At 40.5% G+C, this 12500-nt stretch overlaps 2 protein-coding genes across 3 annotated transcripts in view; both read right to left on the bottom strand.

The window, feature by feature from the left end:
• LOC143299105 (lactose-binding lectin l-2-like) overlaps window positions 1-1331 on the bottom strand; it is a 6502-nt gene extending 5171 nt beyond the window's left edge. The window contains exon 1 of the mRNA XM_076612232.1: window positions 1181-1331. Within this exon, the coding sequence (XP_076468347.1) occupies window positions 1181-1238 (58 nt within the window). The 5' untranslated portion in view covers window positions 1239-1331. The remainder of the gene's footprint in view (window positions 1-1180) is intronic.
• A 1750-nt stretch (window positions 1332-3081) lies between these two features.
• The window catches only part of LOC143298891 (lactose-binding lectin l-2-like), a 17909-nt gene continuing 8490 nt past the window's right edge, over window positions 3082-12500 (bottom strand). Inside the window, exons 3-5 of one of the 2 annotated variants that reach the window (XM_076611908.1) lie at window positions 5803-5890; window positions 3683-3899; window positions 3082-3198 (exon numbers count right to left, since the gene is read on the bottom strand). In XM_076611908.1, coding sequence (XP_076468023.1) covers window positions 3171-3198; window positions 3683-3899; window positions 5803-5890 — 333 coding nt within the window. In that variant the 3' untranslated portion in view covers window positions 3082-3170. Of the gene's footprint in view, window positions 3199-3682; window positions 3900-5802; window positions 5891-11392; window positions 12498-12500 lie in introns of those variants that run through there. The other variant, XM_076611907.1, reaches the window with a different exon arrangement.

Below are 12500 nucleotides of genomic sequence, written 5' to 3'. Positions count from 1 at the left end.
ACTCAGTTTTTACATTTTGGCTCAGAGACTGTTTCCGACCTTAGAATTGTTCCGTACCAAACAGTAATGACGAAGGTAAACACACAATCTGTAGAAATCATCAATGTATTTGTGTGTGTGTGTGTGTGTGTGTGTGTGTGTGTGTGTGTGTGTGTGTGTAAACTTTATGATGTTCCGCAGAATGTACATTCGCTGTTAGGTTTTCTTGAACCTCCCCCCCTCTCTCTCATTCGCTCTCTGTCTCTTTCTGTGTGTGTGTGTTTGTGTGCGTGCGTACGTGCGCGCGCGCGCGCGCACGCGCGCGCGTGTGTGTGTGTGTGGTTTCAATCTGTGTGCGTGTGCGTGTTTGTGGTCAGTGTGAACGTATTTTTTAATAACAGAAGTTAGTAATATGAATCGTTTTTATGAATGAAAATACTGACAAACGGAAAACAAACACGGAATGCTACAAAGGGTATGTCGCATGTATATTCATGTACAGAGAGATAGAGAGATTGGAAAGAGAAATCGAACTTGAATTTGAATTATTTATGTTACAATTCTGAGGGTAATAGAATAAGCGAACAATTGCTTATTTTTTTCATCCAGACCTCGAAAGGGAAAATTGTTAAAAAGAACAGATATGAAGAAAAACAACAATAAGTGGGTAAACGTAAACACATAAAATCATAAATTGAATACGTAAAAAACACACAACATAATCTCAATCATCATATTCATAACAAACATACCACGTAAACGTTTTTTTGGGGAAAAAGAACATACATGTAGAGGGGGAAAAGAAATAAGAGTGAAGAAATAAGAGAGAGAGAAAGACAGACAGACAGACAGACAGACACAGAGAGGCAGAGACAGACAGGCACAGACTCGAAGACAATTGAAAGGATACAGAGACACAGACACAGATAGGGAAAGAGAAAGAAATAGAGAAGCTATGAAATATTGATAAAACACTCCACGCTGCATAATCAGATTAAATTAATACAAACCTATTCGCCGTGAACTGTGTGATATGCAAAACCTAATACATACTCTACCATGATAAAACACCACCTGGGTTGTCAATAAAACGGTTTGAAATGAACACCCTCCGAATAGAAAAAAATTCAAAGAGTAAGGGGTACCATTTCAGTGTGAATTTATACAATACAATACAATACAATACAATACAATACAATACCTTCTGCGAATCCCAAACAAAAGACTAGAAATCCACCATAGACTAGAAGGACATTCATAGCTGCTGCTCACCGAAAAGAGAAAAAAAAGAAGAAAATTTGAAACGGCTGAGTTTTTAAAAGGTCATCATACAGTGTAGCCTGTTCCGTCGGCTAAAATCTGATTGGTGCTTTCATCTTCTGTGGTTCCTGATTGAAAGATAATGGCGTGTTCGTGTGTTATCTGGCTCTGCCGAAAAAAAAAATCCCTGCTGGTGACCTCGTTTTTTTTCATTTTTGGCTCACGAGTGTGTTTATGCGTTGGTCAGGCGCAATAGCCGAATGGTCAAAGCACTGGACTTTCAATCGTCCCGGGTTATAATCTTGGTGGCGCCTGGTGGGTACAAGGTGGAGATTTTTCCGATGTCTCAGGTCAACATAATATGTGCAGATCTGCCAGTGCCTGAACCCCCTTCGTGTGTATACGCACGCAGAAGATCAAATACGCACGTTAAAGATCCTGTAATCCATGTCAGCGTTCGGTGGGTTATGGAAACAAGAAGATACCCAGCATGTATACCCCCGAAAACGGAGTATGGCTTTCTACATGGTGGGGTAAATGCACAAAACGGTCATACACGTATGAGTGTGTATGTGTGCGTGCCTGAAATCTGATTGAATGACACAGGAAACGAATGATGAGCGCCCAGTGGCAGCCGTCAGTCGGTTTTACCCAGGTAGGCAGCCTGTTGTGTAAATGACCCCCGTGTTTGTAAAGCGCTTAGAGCTTCGTATTCGACAGAGGATAGGCGCTGTAAAAGTATTCATATCAATCAATCAATCTCTGCTCCATTATTACTTCTAATGATTTATTTAGTTTAAACAGACGTAGTGTAGCGTATATGGATTAGTTCGCACACTTTGAAACTGTGAAATGGAGAAGGGGGATGGGCGTGGGGGTGGGGGGGGATAGGAACAGGAAGAAGAATTTTGCAGACATGTCTGTTTGCTTGTAGCGAAAACTAAAGGGAAGGAAAAGAAAGGTGTGTTGTCTGTGTGTGTTTGAAATCTGTTTGGAATGAGATCGAGCATAACAAGAACGTTGACAGAGTGCAAATTTGTATTTGCAGGTTTCGTTTGTTTGTTTGTTTTTTGTATGTGTGTTTTTGTTTCTGTTTTTGTTTTGTTTTGTGTGTGTGTGTGTGTGTGTGTGTGTGTGTGTGTGTGTGTGTGTGTGTGTGTGTGTGTGTGTGTGTGTTCTTTGCTTCTTTTTTTTTCTTTTTTTTCTTTTTTAAAGCTGCTGCTGTCAGCGCTTGATGATGATAATGATGATGATGGTGATGATGACTATGCTGATGATGACGATGATGATGACGATGATGATTGTGATGATGAACATGATGACGATGACGATGATGATGACGATGATGATGGTGATGATGATCATGACTTCACCTCTACACTCCATCTCGCTCTCTACGATCGGTTTCGGATCCACTCTGTTTACGCATACCCAGATTCAAGTACTCGACTGTTGGCCGCTGTTCTTTCTCTGTCCTCGGACCTTGCAATTGGAATGAACTTCCTCTTTCTCTTTGTCAGGTCTCCGCACTCAGCTCTTTCAAGTCTGGTCTTAAAACCCACCACTTCCCAAAATAGCCTCCCTTCCCTGCCTCTTCCTTGTCTTAAGTTTTTCCAGTTATACATGCGTGTGAATGGCTGGTACGAAAGCGCTTTGATTTGTCTCTGCACAAGATTCAGCGCTATATAAATATTATGATAATAATAATAATAATAATATCACATTGATCTCATTGTACTAAAGCTAAGCAGTCAAGGCATGTATTTTGCTTGTTTCACTTCTCATTATTATTTCTGCGTCGAATCAAATGACATGACATCGTCTTATCAAACAAACACAGAATTTTTTTTATTTTGCTCTTTTGTTTATTGGTATGCATGGTGTATTCTTTTTGCCGTCAATGAAGGGAAACAGCACATCGTCTGGATGGTTTATCCGATTGGTTCTTCTTCAGTAGCACTGAAACACACAAGCGCTCGCGCGCACACACACACACACACACAAACGCGCACGCACACACACACATATACGCATGCACACACACACGCGCGCGCACACACACATGCGCGCGCGCATGCATACACAAAAAATTAATATGTGAAAATAAAATTGTTGCTCGTTCAATTCAACATTTTAAATATTAGGTAATTGCTTGTCTTCACATGCACTTGAACACACACATAAACAGCCTCCTTAAACACATACAGACAGAAACACACACAGACACAGACACAGACACAGACACACACACACACACACACAGGCATCCTCTTTGCCCCCCTCCCTCCTAACCCCCCCCCCAACCCTCCCCACACACACACACACACACACACACACACACACACACACACACACACACACACACACACACACACACACACACACACACACACACACACACACACACACACACACACAAGAAAAAAAATTCCAAACAACGCACGGTTTTTCACAGATGAAGTGCACATGAAAGTCCTCGCAGTTCAGATCGTTCCACTGCCCATAGTGAAGACCCACACAGTCCTCCTCGCCCCTGTAGTCCTGGGGTTCAGAGGGTCCCCAGAAGGTCTGCTCGGCCGTCTCCCCGCTGCGGTCCCACACGAACACGTTCTCCTCGGCAAAATCCTGCAGCCCGATCCACGTAAAACCGCTGGTAGCTCCTGTCATGGGCACAGAGATTCAAGATTCAAGATTCAAGATTCAAAAACTGTATTACTCAAGGATAAAGATTTTAGGCATCGCCCAGTCTTCCAATCTGTCCTTGTGACAACAATAACAATAACAACATTAACGATAACGACACAAAAATAATAATTTTGTTAACACTGCTACATCTGCTGTTACTACAACGAAGAATGATCAACAGAGAGAGAGAGAGAGACGATCACGATGAAATGAAAATTGACTATCACCTATTTGGTTTTTTGATGCCGGGGGTGGGGATGGGGGTGGGTGGTGGATCTAGTTGCTAAGTAGATTGATCTATTTACATCTTGGGATTCAGCGCCCCTTTCGTCAGGGCATCAGCAATAATGGTCAGTCATGCTGTGTCAGCACACCTTTGGAATCAACTGTTCAAGATATATATAGCTGAAACAATATATTTCCCAGTGGTGTCAGAAGAGTGATTCGAGCCAACGCCTGGAATTAGCAGTGAAACAATAAAAGACATATAAAATAACAACAACAACAACAGCAACAACAGCAGCAGCAGCAGCAGGAACAACAACAACAAGGGAAAACGGGAAAAAGATAAGAAAAAGAAATAACAAAGAGGTGTAAACTACACCTAATCTGTTTTCTGTTTGTTTAATTTCTGTTTTCTCTCCACTATGACAGTCGATTTCAGTGGATCAGAGTTGTTTCAGAGATAGTAAGAAAGATAACAGATGACCAACTGACAGTCAAATCTATCAGGTAAAATTAAAAAAAAGAAGAAACGGTAAGCCAGAAATTGAAAGACGTCTTTCACAGTGTTAGCCACTCCATACCTAAAAAAAAAATCACAAGAAAATAAGTAGATCACGCAATGCTCTCTCCCTCCCCCACCTCCACACACTCAAACACTCATGCACACAGGCACTCTCACGTACAAACCACATATAGGCCAAATTACTGAAAAGCACAACAGCAAGACCACCATTGAGCTAGTGAACTCATCCATGCCTTACTAAATACCCAAGAAAAAAAAAGGCAAATAATAATAATAATAATAATAACGATAAGATAAATGATAATCATAAACATCATTACGCAGTTATCATAGCACCAACACCAACCATAATCACAGCGCTCAGCTTAGACTAACAGTGTGTGCTGACAGTTCGGCCACGCGCAATGGTTTCTCCACTGCTGTGGGAATTCATTTACAGATTAGTCTTTTGTGAAGGACTATGACTCTCAAACCAGGAAGCCAGATCGCATTGGCTTTTAGCGTTGCAGCCTTGGGGACAATCCTAACGCCAGCCAACTGGCGCTCTAAAACCATCTTTGGCCGAGAGAGTGGGGGATGTAGCCTGGGCAAGACACTCTCCACTATCTTCGTACTCTGGTCAAGATAGTCGCGACAGCAGTTGTCTCCACTTTTGTTCTGTTCTCATGGTCACAGTCGGACACGACTGAGTATACTATAGTCAGTGTCAATAGTGACTAAGCACACACACACACACACACACACACACACACACACACACATATATATATATATATATATATATATATATATAATTATAGACAGATAGATAGATAAATAGATAGACAGATAGATAGATAGATAAATAGATAGATGTGTGTGTGTGTGTGTGTGTGTGTGTGTGTGTGTGTGTGTGTGTGTGTGTGGAGAGAGAGAGAGAGAGAGACACACACACACACACAGATGTGTGTGTATGTGTGTGTGTGTGTGTGTGTGTGTGTGTGTGTGTGTGTGTAGAGAGAGAGAGAGACAGAGAGACAGAGAGAGAGAGAGATGTGTGTGTGTGTGTGTGTGTGTGTGTGTGTGTGTGTGTATGTGTGTGTGTGTGTGTGTGTGTGTGTGTGTGTGTGTGTGTGTGTCACCCCGCGTACCATGAGTTTGTACCAAGCCTTTCAACATCTCATGTCTGGAGGAACTGCTGTCTTCAGCCAGATAGCCCCCCATGGATTGACAGGTCAACTGCAACAAAAATACAATAAAAAATCAACAACAACAACAACAGTAGAACCAAAACAATACAATAAACAACAACAACAGTAGAACTAAAACCATACAGTCAACAACAACAACAACAACAACACCAGAATTCAAAAAATACAATCAACAACAACAGTAGAACTAAAAAATACAATCAACAACAAACACAGTAAAAACTCAAAAATACAATCAACAACAACAGTAGAACTAAAAAAATATAATCATCATCAACAACAACAGTAAAACTAAAAAATACAATCAACAACAACAAAAACAACAACAGCAGTAGAAGTAAAAAATACAAGCAACAACAACAACAAAAAACTAAAACAAAAACAACAGTAGAACTCAAAACAACAATCAACAATTAACAACAACACCAACAACAACAGCAGAACTCTAAAATACAATCAACAATTAACAACAGCAGCAACAACAGTAGAACTCAAAAATACAATCAACAACAACAACAACAGTAGAACTCACAAAATTAATGCAGTCAACAACAACAACGATAGAACTCACAAATACAATCAGCAACAACAACAATAATAGAACTAAAAACTACAATCATCATCAACAACACCAACACCACCAACAACAGCAACAATAGTAGAACTAAAAAATACAATCAACAAAACAACAACAACAACAATAACAACAGTACAACTAAAATACAATTACAACAACAACGGTGGAACTCAAAAATACAATCAACAATGAACAACAACACCAGTAAAACTATAAACAAAATGCAAATCAACAATTAACAACAACAACAACAACAACAGTAGAACTATCAGATATCACACATGGCATAGAGATGGGAGCGTTGGCCCAGCGATAATGTCAGTCGGACCAGGAAACGAGTCTCCATGGGTTCGATTCTCATATCCGGACCAGGAGCCATTTGCATTGCTCGGACGGAAGAGCCTAGTATGGTCGTAACCCGCTACTAAACTGTGTGTAGTATGGAGCTGACCAATGGCGTAGTTGCATTTAGTCACGTGTAACTGTCAGAAAGTTAGAACCAAGCAATGCAACTGGCACCAGGATTGTCAACTCCCCTCTCCTCACCCTTGAATGGTGGGATGGGTGGTAGTCATTTTGGATGAAACGACAAACCGAGGTCATAATTATGTGCCGACAATCTGTTAGCGCATGTAAACGAACACACGGCACCAAAGGTGCTGTCCAAATTTTATGTGAGGAATAAAAATCCACTTTGGTGGTGAAACAGATACACACACAGACTGATTTTGTTTTAAGTTGTTGTTTTTTTGTTTTTGTTTTTTTCAAATTAGTAGACATTATTGGAAATGAATAAGGTGACAGCGAAACATTGCACGTACGAACGCATGCACGCACACACGCACGTAATCACTCACACACAGAGACACACAGACATATACAGACACACAGACAGACAGACACACAAACACACACACACACACGCACGCACGCGCGCACACACACACACACACACACACACACACACACACACACACACACACACACACACACACACAAGCACGCTTTCTGATTCACGTGTGAGAAAATGGACTTTAAGTGGGTTTTTTTTTCCTTCCAGCTGTTTTTAACCCCTCTCCTCTCGTCTAAAAATCACGAAAATAAACACTCAAGTACGAACAGAAACTTAGAAGGAGATACACAGACCAACACAGCCAAAGGCAGAAACAAAGCAATAAAGAGTTTCAGAGAAAACCAAATCCAAAAAACAAGAACTGGCAAAGACGGTGCAGACAGATAGGGAAACACACAGACACACAGACGGACAGACGGACAGACAGACAGACAGAGGGACAAAAACCAGCCCACCTTGGCATCAAACCAGTTGTATGTCTCCTTCTTGAAGTGGAAGCAGAACTCGCCATGGGCAGTCCAGCCATTGGGACAGTTGGCTGTGGTTTTCGTTGAACAGATTCAGTTGAAATGAAGGACACAGCACGGGTATGGGTGTGTGAGAGAGTGAGTGAGTGTGTGTGTGTGTGTGTGTGTGTGTGTGTGTGTGTGTGTGTGTGTGTGTGTGTGTGTGTGTGTGTGTGTGTGTGTGTGTGTGTGTGTGTGTGTGTGTGTGTGTGTGTGTGTGTGTGTGTGTGTGTGTTGATGTGTGTGTGTGTGTGCGCGCGTGCGCACTTGTGTTTGTGTACGGGAGAAGGTATCTGTATTGACATGCATGCGTACATGTAAATGTGTGTGTGTGTGTGTGCGTGTGCGTGTGCGTGTGTGTGTGTGTGTAAGTGTGTCTGCGCTTGTGTACGTGTGGGGGGGGGGGGGGTGTTCAATGTAACATGTGCCTTTCATTGGCCCAAATACGCAAATCGCTTGATTAAAAACAGATGGAAGAATAAAATTCATTTAAACTAGCAATTCACTGAAACCAATAATGTATCACAAACTCAAACAAAATGTCATGACAAGTATGTACCACGTATATATATAAGTAGAGAGAGAGACAGACAGACAGAGAGACAAACAGAGACAGAGACACACAGAGAGAGAGAGAGGCATACGCGAGACAGAGACACAGTTCCAAAATTCCATTTCACAGACAGAGAGAGAGAACTCAACTCACAATTGTTAATGTAAGATTACCAACCAGTTGAGGGCGAGCTAGAGAGAGAGAGAGAGAGAGAGAGAGAGACAGACAGACAGACAGACAGACAGACAGACAGGGGGGAGAGACAGGGAGAGAGAGATTGAGAGCGAGAGAGAGAGCGAGGGAAAGCCACAGAGAGAGAGACAGAGAGATAGAGAGAGAGGGGGGTGAGTGAGAGAGAGACAGAGAGAGGGATAGAGAAAAAGAAAGAGAAAGAGATTGATTGATTGATTGATTGAATCTTTAATGGGTAAAGAATTAGGCACAGTAAAGGCCTTTTTACAATTCTGCCCATTTAACGACATAAAAAATAAAGAACGAACGACACAAAACATAAAAATAAAGAAATAAACTGAAATAAAATAAAATAATAAGAACGACGAATAAGAATAGGAACTTGAATAGTCTATTAAAGGTAACAAAGCGATGAAAAACTGGAACAATTGGTACATTACATGTACATAGGTACTTACACACACACACACACACACACACACACACACACACACACACGCGCGCGCGCACACACACACACACACACACACACACACAAAATTATAAAACAAGCAACAAAGACATACGTACACATTCACGCCCACACACTCAAACACACACACGCACTTACTGTTCACACATACACATACATTCAATTTTTCATTCATCATGGCATGGCAGCTAGTGGACTGAGTACAAGGAAGCATTTGCAAAAGACCGCGAGTAGGTTAATCAAATGTATCGAATAGAAATATTCTTATCTTAGTTTTAAAGAGAGATATGGCTGGAATTTGACGACATGTCTTTGGAAGCATGTTCCATTCGATGCTTCCATTAAATGAGAGACTCATCTTAAATAAATCAATTTTAGGCTTTGGGACAATAGCTCTATCTGAATTACGTTGGAACTGGAAACAAAATAACGATTTTAAATATTGTGGGCATGCGTTATGAACAATTTTATGCATAAGAATCAATGTGTTATATCTAATAAGTAGATGAACAGGTAATATTTGAAGTTCTTTGTACATATTGTGCACAGATCCACCTGTGGTATTTACATGGTTAATCATCTTAATGGCACGTTTTTGTAAAGAGCAAAAGAGAAAGAGAGAGAAAGAAAGAAAGAAAGAAAGAGAGAGAGAGAAATAAAGAAAGAAAAAGAGAGAGACAGACAGACAGAGAGGAGAGACACATAGAGAGGGAGAGAGAGACAGAGAGAGAGAGAGATTGAGAGCGAGGGAGAGCCAGAGAAAGAGAGAGACAGAGAAAGAGAGATAGAGAGAATGTGTGGGTGAGAGACAGAAAGAGAGAGGGAGAGAGAAAAAGAAAGAGAAAGAGAGAGAGAGAGAAAGAGAGAAAAAGAGACAGACATACAGACAGACAGACAGACAGACAGAGAATGAATGAACGAATGAGAGAGAGAGAGAGAGAGAAACAGACAGACAGACAGAGGGATTGAGAGCGAGAGGGAGAGCGAGGAAGAGCCAGAGAAAGAGAGAGACAGAGAGAGATAGTGTTGGTGAGAGAGAGAAAGACAGAGATAGAGAGAGATAGAGATGGAGAAAGAAAGAGAAACACACACACACACACACACACACACACACACACACACACACACACACACACACACACACACACACACAGAAAGAGAGAGAGAGAATGGCGCTGTACAGTGGCGACGAGGTCAACCCACAGAGAGTAGTCCGAATTCCACAAGAGAAATCTGAAGTGGAAAAAATGTATCAACACAACACAATACAATACAATACAATACAATACAATACCTGCGGTGAATCCCAAACAAAAGACTAGAAATCCACCAAAGAATAGAAAGACATTCATGGTTGCTGAGGCTCACCGCAAAGAAATAAAGATATTAAAAAAAAACAAAACTGAAACGGATTCTAAGCGGCAGAGAACTATGTTTCGAAAGGTCAGCGCAGCGTAAATAGTTTCATCGGCTGACAATCTGATTGGTGCTCTCATTTTTGTGTTGTTCCTGATTTCAATGATAAGTTCGTGTGCTATCTGGCTCAGCCCGAAGTAATACTTTCCGCCTTTTGTAACACTGTGTGTGCGTGCAAACAATATGAGTTTGTGTAATAAAACGGTGTTTCGATTGTCTATGTATTCGTGTGTGTGTGTGTGTGTGTGTGTGTGTGTGTGTGTGTGTGTGTGTGTGTGTGTGTGTGTGTGTGTGTGTGTGTGTTCGGTTTAATTTTGTTCAAAACCAACTTCCGAACATTATTTGTCGAACAGAATCGCGAGTTTGTGCAAATACACGGTGTTTCGAATGTGTGTGTGTGTGTGTGTGTGTGTGTGTGTGTGTGTGTGTGTGTGTGCAAAGTATAAAGCGAAATGATGCGAAATGAAATTGAAACATTCTTTCTGAAAAGAAACACAGACTAGCCTCATACCTAACCTCAGGGCACTGGTTTGATGCACTTTTAAGTATTGTAAGCCAGTGACAAGACCACGCATTAAAACTCTCTCCATACGAACGGCGAAAGAGACGACGTTAACAGCGTTTCACCCCAATTACCATCATCAAAATATTGCAAGCGGAAGGCTCTTATACTGAAGAGGTGAATGTTGACAAAGAATACCACAATTCTGACGACGGAAGCCAAAGGTTGGGTCATTCAGACACCCACTGGACATCCGAGGGGTCTGTGTAGAGGAGAAGAGAGGACTTGCCGTACTGAGTGAGTTAATTAATGTTCATCCTTAACAGCAAATTTTACCTGTTTTTACAAAGAAAGCTTGTTTCAGAAAAAAAACAAAAAACAACCAAACAACAACCAAAAGTATCATATCGACATTTGCACATCGTTTCCACAATAAAACAGGTGCAGTAGAGAAGTATGTATGAGACCCACTGTATTTATTTCAATCGCTTCTACAGTTATGTCATGTTTGTTTTGTTTGTTTTTTTCTTCTTTTTTTTCATTTTCAATTTTGATTACACATCTATATTTAACATAAGTACTTACAATAATACATAAATCAAATACATAAATAGGATAAGAAAGAGTACATGATAAATGAAACATAAGGTGCAGAAAGGCATGACAACGTACATAATAGTGAAAATAGGTACTGCAACTCAATTATGTAGGTCATTTGAATATATCCTCAAAAACAAAAACAAAAACAACAAAAAAATCACCAACACCAAAACAAACAAACAAACAAAACATACCATTCCATCCGAAGTAAATCGTTTCCATATAACATTACACATTGCTTCAATTCTTCACCCAACAATGAAATAGTTGAAAAAGCGTCATGGAGATTTACATGTTTGTGTATCTTAACTGTTAATAAGCGTCTCATATATTGTTTTCAAGCAAAGGTAAATATGGTAGCCATTTGTCTTGAAACTGTGTATTTTACATGCGACCATTGCATTATATTCTTCTATTTTGTATCTTGAGGTGATATAGTTTTGAAATGAGTGAATATTTGGTAGACATTTATTTAATTTACATTTATATGAGTTAGGTCATGTTTTGGGTAGATACACACCAAGTTTTAAACGTGAACGGATAAACGTATAACTTTGTAAATCTACTGCAATATAAGCAGCAGCAACAACAACAACAACACCAATAGCAACAACAACACCAGACATAGCATACGTTATCATGCTACTGCATTAAAGAAAAAAGAAAATTCGAACGATAACATTCAAGATCATTTATTGAATATTCTTCAAATGACACATTGATCGACGCATTGTCGCTGAAACTGCTCAGCAGTCAGCGACAAATATACTCGGAATCAAACAGTAAGGATCAACTGATCCCACATTATTAACAAGAAAGATAACATTGATTGCGCTAGAGGTGAATAGAAGAAAGAAGAAAGCAAACGGGTGGGTTTGCTTCTCGTTCTGGAAAGGCAGCAGAATCAAGGCAGGACGTCATCTCAGTTCAGCCAATGAGTCCTCCCGTTTCTTCCTCGTCGGCTCTG

This window comes from Babylonia areolata, chromosome 24 (assembly GCF_041734735.1).
Source record: "Babylonia areolata isolate BAREFJ2019XMU chromosome 24, ASM4173473v1, whole genome shotgun sequence".
Classification (NCBI taxonomy): Eukaryota; Metazoa; Mollusca; class Gastropoda; order Neogastropoda; family Buccinidae; genus Babylonia; species Babylonia areolata.
Note: the sequence above shows the minus strand (reverse complement) of the source record. Positions and strands in the feature narration are given on the sequence as shown.